Here is an 11,464-nt window from a genome sequence, read left to right on the forward strand (position 1 = left end):
GCGAGCAGAGCCTGGGCTCGCACTGAAGCTTGTGCCACACACCCGGGGCTGAGAGGTGGCTGCTGCGTTAGGCCAGGACACCCGCCGCGGGCTCCTGCACACCTCAAGGCTCTGCACGGGAATGGTAACTAGGGTGTGTGTAGGGGGAGCTGGGGGGTGCCACTTGACATGGGGGTCACTAAGGGGCCTACAGAGACACAAGTGGGCTTCCCAGAGCGTGGAGCGACGTGCTCCAGGAGTCAGTGAACGAGGGTCCCCCTCTTGGGCGGCCCAAGGGGCCGGCACCCTTGAGACGGCTCCTAACATCTCCCAGGCCAGTGTGGGTGGCAGACATTTTCAGGTGCCCCTCACCTAGGCTAGGGCCAGCCACTCAGGAGTGCTTCCCAGGCTGGCTGCCTGAATTGACAGGGTTTGGTGCTGGCCTTGGCATTGCCAGCTGCTGAGTTGTCGTTCACCAGGCCAGTCCCAGGCCTCCTTGCCTGCAGGCTCCTGGTCTCCAGTGGCACTGTATAAACAAAAGCAGAACAACCTCCCACCACCAAGCCCTACCCCCTCCTCCTCCTCCCCTCTACCTTTTCTTCCTCCTCCTTCTTTACCTCTTTCTCTTCCTTCTCTCCTACACCCTTTTCTCCTCCTCCTCTTCCACTTCCTTCTCTTTCTCTTCCTCCTCCTCCTGCTTTGGAACCAAAGTTTCTCTGCTACACACTCACTCACACCAAAGCCAGCTGTGAGGTACTGGCCCACCAAGTACCAGTACTCCCACCTGCCAGGCTGAGCTGAAGCTCTGGCCCAAGGATCTTCTCCTCGTAGTTTTTGCTATCCTTGCCCCTATAGCCCTTCCAGGCTGTAGCAGAAGGAAACTGCCTGTAGGCTGGTGCTAGTCTCCCAGAGCCTTTGGTTCTCCTACCCTCACTTGTGCAGGGGCTTGAGGGCGCTGCCTTCCTGGGGGTCCCCTAGAATAGTGTAGATAGATAATATTGAAAACAGGCTGGACCATGTGGCCTCCTGTCTGGGGCATTACCTCTCTGTTGTACAGCTCTTCTTTGCCTGAGATGACTCCTTCAGGCAGGGCTGGTCCTGGGGAAGGCTCCTCCAGGCCCCACATGGCCTGGAGGTCAGTTGGCATCTTTAGCTCAGAGCCCACAGGGTGGGCATTTGGGGGTGGCCAGATGATGGGGCTGATGAATGAGTCCCCAGCTCCACTTTCTTCAGCCTCTGCTGTGTTGGGGTCTTTGCCTGCAGCTGGTGCACCCCATGTGCTGGCTGGGGCAACCCCCCAGTTGTGTCTCTGGCACCTCTTCAGTGCACTGTTGTTGGCCTTCACTGAGTCCCATGTAGCTTGGTGAGTGGAGTCTTTTTCATCTGGCAGAGGATGAGGGGGCTCAGCCTGGTCATGGCTTCTTTGCCCCTCTACCCCACTCAAGTCCCCTGCTGTTTCTGTGGGCTGCCCCTTTCCCTTTTTCCAATATCTCTTTTGTTTCCTCTGCCTGAAATAAGAAGAGGTGCCCTGTTCTCCTGAGCCTACTTGGCTTTGGGCTTGGGATGGCTCTTTTCCCAAGCCCTGTTCCCATTTCCCGACTCCATTGCAGCCTGTCTCTTCTGCTTTACCAAGAGCGGGTTTGGAGGGTTGCTACACTGTGCCCTGATGTGGCCATCTTCTCCACAGCTATAGCAGAATGTGTGATGTTTCCGTTTTCCTGAACCTCGGGAGCTGGCCCTCAGCACACGCCCCCTTCGATGCTGTCCTCTGCCCCTCCTGCGCCGGGAACCTTGGGAAGGCCTGGCCTGAAGAGTGCTGTCAGGGGCAGCAAAAGACACTGCTCTGAGAGCATTGGCTCTGGCAGATGCCCTTACTCCTGCATCCAGCCCCTGTAGCCTCCCCCTTTCTGGACCAAAAGTGGCCTCCCACTCCTCCTCCTCACGCAGGAGCTTCACCAGTGCCAGGAAACCAGGTGGTTTCCTTCGCTGTTTCATCAACTTAAGCCTGTCTCGAAGTTTGTCAGTAAGGGTAGCCCCACTTAAGACTTGTTTCAGGCGAGCCTGATTCACATTCCTTCGCAATACTGCATTTTTTTCTACAGCTCTTTGGAGCAGGGGTTCCAAACGCAACACAAAGCTGGAGACTTTCTCTCCTACCTCCTGATAGGCCTTATAAAATTTCACATGGGCGATTTTACGACTTTCCACAGGTCCAAATACCTGTTGCAGGGCTGCCAGGCACTCCTCCACAGTTATGGCAGCATTGTTGGCCCGGAGCCCACTGACCACCTGCAGAGCAGGGCCCCGCAAGCATTCCATCAGCCGCCGCCTCTTTTCACCCTCAGGCACCTGCCACATCTGTAGCACCTCAGTGGTGTGCTCAAGCCAGGCTTCAAAGGCCAACGCCCCTGGGATGGACACACTGTTCCCAGAAAAGACTCTTAGTTCTCTGTACAACATTTGTTCTAGCAGAGGCTGCACTGCTGCCCCCAGGGTCTGGGCCCAGGTCCAGAAGTCAGGTGATATGGCCACTCTTGGAGCAGGGCAGTTGGTGTCTGATCCAAGCACTCTGTTCATATCTGACACTGTCCGCCTCTCTTCCTCTAAGAAGCGGTTCAGTCTATTGAGAAATTCCCCATCTGAGTTCCGAGGTTTTACAACCACTTCCCAGGGCCCTCCCTTTCCGGGTATTTCCCTGGGGATCAAAGCATAGTCAATATCTTGGGCAAGCTCCAAGAGAAATGCTTGGGCATTCTCTTCCCTCCTGAACATCCTGCCAATGACCCTATACCTGCCCAGGTGCCTGAGAGCATCCTGAAGAGTCTCCTCAAATTCATCCTCACCACAGTCCTCAGGAATCCCCAGGATAAGCATGGACCTCTGCGTGTTCAGATGTTCCCCCCGACACCAATCCTGCAACAGGGTCAATGGCATGTCCCCAATCTCTGTGGAGCCTAATTTAGGGGATAATGATCACTGCGTGGTGCACATGTATCAGGCCAACTCCCAGGGCGACAGCAGACAGCCCAGATCTCCACAGCCTGTGAATACAAACGAGGCGAGAGCGAGGTTAAGCGCCCCCCACCGCCCCGCCGCGCCCACCCCCCAGGTGACCCTCCTCCCCCGGGGCAGTGCCTTTGCAGCCCAGGCTAGACCCCTGCCCCGCCTTCCACCCGCCTGCCGGGGGCCACGGCCCCCTCCCCACCGCGTCCCTCTCGCCCCCGCGGGCTGCCGCAGTCCTACTGGAGCGGGCGGGCGGGACTCCCGGAGGGCTGAGCGCACCCTCCCCGGTTCTGGTACCTACCTTCCTCTGGGTCGGGGTCCTTCCTCGTCGAGGTCCCAGCAGGTGGGGCGCAGGGGCTGCGCCGAGCGGCAGCGGGGTCGTGCGCCCCTCTTTTCCTGGCTGCCTCTCACTCCCTCTCCTTCTTCCTCTCCCTGTCCCTCTCTCAGCGCGGCACGTGGGCTAGCGCGCCGGCGCCTGCTCGCCACCACTCTCTGCAGTGCGGACTCGGGGCGGGGGCGCAGTGGCGGCGGAGCGCGGACCCTCCGCGTCGCCCCGGAGACCGCCGGGCCATTGGCGCGCGCGGGTCACGCGGCCAGGCTGTGGCCACCGCCGCGGGCACCCCGGGACCGCGCGTGACGTCACCTGCTCCTTCCCCCGCCCCCGAGGGGGCGCTGGCACAGGTGGGGACCCTGGGGACCCGAGAGCCAGTGCCCCCATCCTAGACCCAACCCTGCCCACCGCCCGCCCCTCCCGGAACATGCTCTCGGGGCGTCAGCCTGGCGAGGGGTCCATATCCCCGGGTGCCCACCAGAGAGCCGCTGGGCAGGCCCGAGATGCGCCCGCCAGCGCTGCATTCTGGCATGGGTGGAGCGCGGGATGGGGGAGCGTTCTGGGGCTCCTTCACCTGTTTCCGCCCCTCCTCCACTCCACCCAGAACGGGTCCTGTCCCAGCTAGGCGAGAAGCACTTCGTCCAGGTGCGACTACGTGGAATAGATGCCACCTGCGCACATGAACGCTCGCACACACCACCGCAACCGGGGGTCAGCAGTCCCCATACTCGCGCGGGGGCCGTGGCCGCTGTGGGCACACGACGGGCCAAGATGCGTCGCTGCCCCAGTGCCAGGGCCCTGCCCCAAAGAGGGTGACCCAGCGTACTGGTTTGCTTGGTCCTTTTCCATTTTGAGTGCTGCAAGTCCACTGTCTGGAAAAGAAAGCACTCCATTTGGAGCCCAATCCCTTGGACCTGCCTTTTCGTGATGGCAGTGGGCTGTGGGTTGTACTGCATCTGTAGGGTCCCAGTGGTATCAGAAAGAGGAAAGGAATGATTGCCCTTCAGGCAAAAGGTCCAGTGGTCTGTGCTCCTGCCTGCTCTGCCAACTACATCCTCACCTCCTGTGTGCAGAGCTCTCCCAAGCTACAGAAGGAGGGACCTTTGGTGAATGCCTAGGTTAGGCTCACCCATCCAGCCAAGTCTGGAGAGACACCTTGTACTGGGTGTGGCATAGAACTGTTCACTTGCTGCTATAAACATTGGGGTACAAGTGCCCCTTAAATACTGAGAACAAACTGAGGGTTGATAGGGGGTGAGGGAGAGGGGAAAGTGGGTGATGGGCATTGATGAGGGCACCTGTTGAGATGAGCACTGGGTGTTGTATGGAAACTAATTTGACAATAAATTATATTTAATATAAAAAAAGAACTGTTCACTTGCATTCCCACTCCACATTGTGATGATGCATTCTGTTTGCCTGACAGGGACCATGTAATAATGACCTCTAAGTGCTTTTCTCTGCTCAAACTGGATAAACGTTCCTACCATGACTTCATAAAACTTATTTCTTTTACCTCTCACCAGAGCCCTGAGAGATAGGTATTAGCATCCTTATTTGACTCATGAGGCTCAGAGAGGTGAAGGGACATATCCAAAAGCATGCACCTTAATGCAGGTGGAATTGAAATTAGATTCTAAATTGGTCCCTATAGCCCTTTGAGTAGACTTAGGACTATTTCTATTCTGATTATGTCATCCACGTTAGAATTTACTTCCTTTATTTCCGTCCACTCACAGTCCATGTGAGGAGGAAAAATTCTCCTCATATTTACTAGAGAGTAAATTGGCTCAACTTTAGATTTGTAGGTTTCCTTCTATTCAATCATGTAGGAAAATGGGAAAATTGTTAAAAATTGTTTTTCTCCAAAAGTGGTTATTCACTTTCTATGGCATATGGAATGGGACTACTCAGGGGTGCTTTGAAAATCTACCATGTGTATCTTTTTTTCTTAAAAACATCTAAGTTACTCAAAATCCATGTCTCTTATAAAACACTTGGTTGCCAATTTCCAAATCAGCTTTTTGTGATCCTGGGATGGCAATGAAATAGCATAGTTATCTAGAAGACTACATACAGTTCCCAGTTTTGCCACTCAGAGGACTTAACCATCTACTCAACTTACAGAAGCAGAAATGAGTCTCAGTGAAGGAACACAACCAGCCCAAAATGACACAATGAGTAAATGGCAAAGTTATGAGACATCAAGGGGAGATGCAAAGGCATCTCCAAGGAAAAAGGGGGCATTCAGGATTTCTCTGGGAAAAGGCATGTAGAGGTCCCAGCCAGGTGCAATGCAGCAGATCTGTGTATATCCTGGATGTCAGGAAAGAGTGATTTGGAGACACCAGGGTTGAAGTGATATATTTCAATATGCTTGGTTTGAAAGTTTTTGAACCCTTTTGTAATTGGAGATAACCTTTCCTCTGGTTTTAGGGCCTCCTTGACTCTGTGCTTAAAGGATGGTAAAGAATAATGTCTCTTCTATTTAAATAGAAGAATTTTCAAGCCAGTAAAAATATCTTATTTGTTTTTATGTCTCCATTGCCTTGCATGGTTCTAGCACAAAAGCACGAAAATTGAGGAACCGGTAGATAAATTCCACTTATAAAGTGGAAAGTATAATAAAGCATGAAGGAGGCCACCTCCACTGGAGTGGCCTTCTCCTAGCTTAGACCAGTAGTGTCAGGGTTATTTAGAGAACAAATTCCTGAGCCCTACCTCTGGGGAGTCTGATCTGCTGGGTCTGAGATAGACCTGGGATTTTTTTTTTTTTACCAGAGTTTCTGGTAAGTAAATACTATAAAAAATACATTCTACAACATTAAACATACAAAAGGTTATAAAAAGTGCAACCAATACTCTGATACCTAGTACCTAAGATGTAAAACACTGCCAATGAAGTTAACCTTTTTGCATACTCCTTCCCAATAGCTTCTTGCTCTCTGCCCCATAGAGGGAAGCAATGTTATACATTTGCATTTCTTTTGTATTTCCACTGCAAATAAATTTATCTTAAACAACTGGAAGTATTGTGTTCTCATGTTTTAAACTTTGTATGAATGGTATCATATTGTTGGTATTCACCCATCTAGTTAACTAATCATTGTGAGAATCACCATTTTGATACATGCAAGTTCGGTTCATCAATTTTCACTTCTGTATAATATTCCATTGTAGGGGTGTATGTATGTGTATGGGTGTGTGTGTGTGTATACAAAAATGTACTTATAAGTTTTCACACTGATGGATATTTAAGTTGTTTCTCATTTTTAGTATCACAAATAAAGCTTCTCTAAAATATTGTTGGAGAGTTTCACTATGGTACGTACCTAGCAGAGGCATTGCTGGGTCAAAGACTATTTTTAGTGTTAAGATACATTGTCAAACTGTTCTTCAGCTTGATATACCAGTTTATACCTCTATCAATTTCCACATCATCACCAACATATTATGTGACTTAAATGTTGCCAATTTAGAGGGATGTCAATTGTTATTTCTTATGTTTTACTTTGAATTTCTCTGATTATAAATGAGGTTTAATACCTTAGTTAGGGGTCCATTTCTGATTCCTTTTATTTGAAATTCTTACTAATCTTTCCCATTTCTTTATTGGAAGTTTCTCATTTTTATGCTTCATAGGAGTTCTTTGTGTAATCTGGAAACTTTTTCTATTTAAGTTACTTTTGTTGGTAACCAATTGGTAACCAATTATCCAAAGCATACTGGCTTACAACAACCATTTTATTTTGCTCACAATTTTGTGAGTTACAAACTAGGGGAAAGTTTAGCTGGGCGGTTCTCACTTAGGGTTTCTCATGTGGTTGAAGATGTGAGCTGGGAATTTAATGATATGCAGGCATGACTGGGCTGGAAACCCAAGATGGCTCACTCACATGGCTGACATTGAATCGTATTTTGGGTACTCACAGCCAATAACATTCTAAATGTTTACACACAGTCAGATTACAATAGCTCCTCTGAATTACCATTCTTGGGTCAATGAAGTTTTTGCTGTGGACTATAATAAATTTTCTGTGGGAGAATGCATGTACAGACAGAAATTACTCCCCTTAATTATTTAAGATTGCTATGTGTTGGATTATATCCTCCCAAAATTCATATGGTGAAATCCTAACCTCCAGTATATCAGAATGTGGCCTTATCTGCAATTAAGATCATTCATTGCAGATGTAATTATAAAAAAAGGTATGCAGCCATAATTTTGCATTATTTTTAATTAATAAACTTTATTTTTTAGAGCAAGTTTTGGTTCACAGCAAAATTGAGTGGGAAATATAGAAATTTCCTGTATACTCATTACTCCCCCCAACACACACAACCCCCTACACTATTGACATCTCACAATATGGTGATACATTTATTACAATTACTCAAACTCGTTTACATTAAGTTTATTCTTGGTGTTATACATCCTCTGGGTTTTGACAAATATAATGACATATATCCACCATTATAATATTATAAAAAGTAGTTTCATTGCCTTAAAAATCCTATGTGTTCTGCCCATTCATCCTTTCCTCCCCACTAAATCCTAGCAAAAACTGATCTTTTTACTGTCTCCACAGTTTTGCTTTTCTCAGAATGTCATGTAGCTGGAATTATATAGTATATATCCTTTTCAGATTGACTTCTTTTATTTAGTAATATACATTGAAGATTTTTCCATGTCTTTTCATGACTTGATAACTCATTTCTTTTTAATGCTTAATAATATTCCATTGTCTGGATGCACCATAGTTTATCCATTCAGCTAGTTATTTTTCTTTCTTTTACACATGACTTATTTTTTAAAATATTTTTTAATATATGAAATTTATTGTCAAATTGTTTTCCATACAACATCCAGTGCTCATCCCAAAAGATGCCCTCTTCAATACCCATCAGCCACCCCCTCTCCCTCCCACCCCCCATCAACCCTCAGTTTGTTCTCAGTTTTTAAGAGTCTCTTATGCTTTGGCTCTCTTCCACTCTAACCTCTTTTTTTTTTCCTCTTCCCCTCCGCATGTGTTTCTGTTAAGTTTCTCAGGATCCACATAAGGGTGAAAACATATGGTATCTGTCTTTCTCTGTATGGCTTATTTCACTTAGCATAACACTCTCCAGTTCTATCCACGTTGCTACAAAGGGCCATATATCATTCTTTCTCATTGCCACGTAGTACTCCATTGTGTATATAAACCACAATTTCTTTATCCATTCATCAGTTGGTGGACATTTAGGCTTTTTCCACAATTTGGCTATTGTTGAGAGTGCTGCTACAAACATTGGGGTCCAAGTGCCCCTATGCATCAGTACTCCTGTATCCCTTGGGTAAATTCCTAGCAGTGCTATTGCTGGGTCATAGGGTAGGTCTATTTTTAATTTTTTGAGGAACCTTCACACTGTTTTCCAGAGCGGCTGCACCAGTTTGCATTCTCACCAACAGTGCAAGAGGGTTCCCGTTTCTCCACATCCTCTCCAGCATCTATAGTCTCCTGATTTGTTCATTTTGGTCACTCTGACTGGTGTGAGGTGATATCTGAGTGTGGTTTTGATTTGTATTTCCCTGATGAGGAGCGATGTTGAGCATCTTTTCATGTGCCTGTTGGCCATCTGGATGTCTTCTTTAGAGAAGTGTCTATTCATGTTTTCTGCCCATTTCTTCACTGGATTATTTGTTTTTCAGGTGTGGAGTTTGGTGAGCTCTTTATAGATTTTGGATACTAGCCCTTTGTCCGATATGTCATTTGCAAATATCTTTTCCCATTCCATTGGTTCCCTTTTAGTTTTATTGATTGTTTCCTTTGCTGTGCAGAAGCTTTTTATCTTCATGAGGTCCCAATAGTTCATTTTTGCTTTTAATTCCCTTGCCTTTGGGGATGTGTCGAGTAAGAGATTGCTACGGCTGAGGTCAGAGAGGTCTTTTCCTGCTTTCTCCTCTAGGGTTTTGATGGTTTCCTGTCTCACATTCAGGTCCTTTATCCATTTTGAGTTTATTTTTGTGAATGGTGTGAGAAAGTGGTTTAGTTTCAACCTTCTGCATGTTGCTGTCCAGTTGTCCCAGCACCATTTGTTAAAGAGACTGTCTTTTTTCCATTGGATGTTCTTTCCTGCTTTGTCAAAGATTAGTTGACCATACTTTTGTGGGTCCAGTTCTGGGGTTTCTATTCTACTCCATTGGTCTATGTGTCTGTTTTTGTGCCAATACCATGCTGTCTTCATGATTACAGCTTTGTAGTAGAGGCTAAAGTCTGGGATTATGATGCCTCCTGCTTTGGTCTTCTTCAAAATTACTTTGCCCATTTGGGGCCTTGTGTGGTTTCATATGAATTTTAGGATTGCTTGTTCTAGCTTCGAGAAGAATGCTGGTGCAATTTTGATTGGGATTGCATTGAATGTGTAGATAGCTTTGGGTAGTATTGACATTTTGACAATACTTATTCTTCCAATCCATGAGCATGGAATGTTTTTCCATTTCGTTATATCCTCTTCAATTTCCTTCATAAGCTTTCTATAGTTTTCAGCATACAGATCTTGTACATCTTTGGTTAGATTTATTCCTAGGTATTTTATGCTTCTTGGTGCAATTGTGAATGGGATCAGTTTCTTTATTTGTCTTTCTGTTGCTTCATTATTAGTGTATAAGAATGCAACTGATTTCTGTACATTGATTTTGTATCCTGCAACTTTGCTGAATTCATGTATCATCAGTTCTAGCAGACTTTTGGTGGAGTCTATCGGATTTTCCATGTATAGTATCATGTCATCTGCAAAAAGTGAAAGCTTGACTTCATCTTTGCCAATTTTGATGCCTTTGATTTCCTTTTGTTGTCTGATTGCTGATGCTAGAACTTCCAACACTATGTTAAACAACAGCGGTGGGAGTGGGCATCCCTGTCATGTTCCTGATCTCGGGGAAAAAGCTCTCAGTTTTTCCCCGTTGAGGATGATGTTAGCTGTGGGCTTTTCATAAATGGTTTTTATGATGTTTAAGTATGTTCCTTCTATCCCGACTTTCTCAAGGGTTTTTATTTAAAAAGGATGCTGAATTTTGTCAAATGCTTTTTCTACATCAATTGACAGGATCATATGGTTCTTTTCTTTTATTTTTTTTAAATTTTTTTTTTAACGTTTATTTATTTTTGAGACAGAGGGAGACAGAGCATGAATGGGGGAGGGTCAGAGAGAGGGAGACACAGAATCTGAAACAGGCTCCAGGCTCTGAGCTGTCAGCACAGAGCCCGACGCAGGGCTCGAACTCACCGACCGTAAGATCGTGACCTGAGCCGAAGTCGGCCGCTTAACCGACTAAGCCACCCAGGTGCCCCTTATCTTTTCTTTTATTAATGTGATGTATCACATTCATTGATTTGTGAATGTTGAACCAGTCCTGCATCCCAGGAATGAATCCCACTTGATCATAGTGAATAATTCTTTTTATATGCTGTTGAATTCGATTTTCTAGTATCTTATTGAGAATTTTTGCATCCATATTCATCAGGGATATTGGCCTGTAGTTATCTTTTTTTACTGGGTCTCTGTCTGGTTTAGGAATCAAAGTAATACTGGCTTCATAGAGTGAATCTGGAAGTTTTCCTTCCCTTTCTATTTTTTGGAATAGCTTGAGAAGGATAGGTATTATCTCTGCTTTAAACGTTTGGTAGAACTCCCCTGGGAAGCCATCTGGTCCTGGACTCTTATTTTTTGGGAGATTTTTGATGACTGATTCAATTTCTTTGTTGGTTATGGGTCTGTTCAAGCTTTCTATTTCCTCCTGATTGAGTTTTGTAAGTGTGTGGGTGTTTAGGAATTTTTCCATTTCTTTCAGGTTGTCCAGTTTGTTGGCATATAATTTTTCATAGTATTCCCTGATAATTGCTTGTATTTCTGAGGGATTGGTTGTAATAATTCCATTTTCATTCATGATTTTATCTATTTGGGTCATCTCCCTTTTCTTTTTGAGAAGCCTGGCTAGAGGTTTGTCAATTTTGTTTATTTTTTCAAAAAAACAACTCTTGGTTTCATTGATCTGCTCTACAGATTTTTAGATTCTATATTGTTTATTTCTGCTCTCATCTTTATTATTTCTCTTCTTCGGCTGGGTTTAGGCTGTCTTTGCTGTTCTGCTTCTATTTCCTTTAGGTGTGC

The 11,464-nt window shown here is 46.1% G+C and overlaps 1 protein-coding gene across 2 annotated transcripts; it reads right to left on the bottom strand.

The window, feature by feature from the left end:
* Positions 1-564: 564 nt before the first annotated feature.
* PNMA3 (PNMA family member 3) lies at positions 565-3,802 on the bottom strand. Of its 2 annotated transcripts, XM_081792376.1 has the most exons (3): positions 3,284-3,802; positions 1,609-3,020; positions 565-1,487 (listed from the first exon to the last, which is right to left on the bottom strand). In XM_081792376.1, exons 2-3 carry the CDS (start codon positions 2,911-2,913, stop codon positions 1,392-1,394), a joined length of 1,401 nt encoding a protein of 466 aa, XP_081648502.1. In that variant the 5' UTR covers positions 2,914-3,020; positions 3,284-3,802; the 3' UTR covers positions 565-1,391. The 2 variants fall into 2 exon arrangements, with proteins under 2 accessions (XP_081648502.1, XP_081648501.1); XM_081792375.1 differs by having other exon boundaries at positions 1,399-3,020; positions 3,284-3,800.
* Positions 3,803-11,464: the final 7,662 nt, after the last annotated feature.

This window comes from Panthera onca, chromosome X (assembly GCF_046562875.1).
Source record: "Panthera onca isolate mPanOnc1 chromosome X, mPanOnc1 haplotype 2, whole genome shotgun sequence".
Lineage (NCBI taxonomy): Eukaryota > Metazoa > Chordata > Mammalia > Carnivora > Felidae > Panthera > Panthera onca.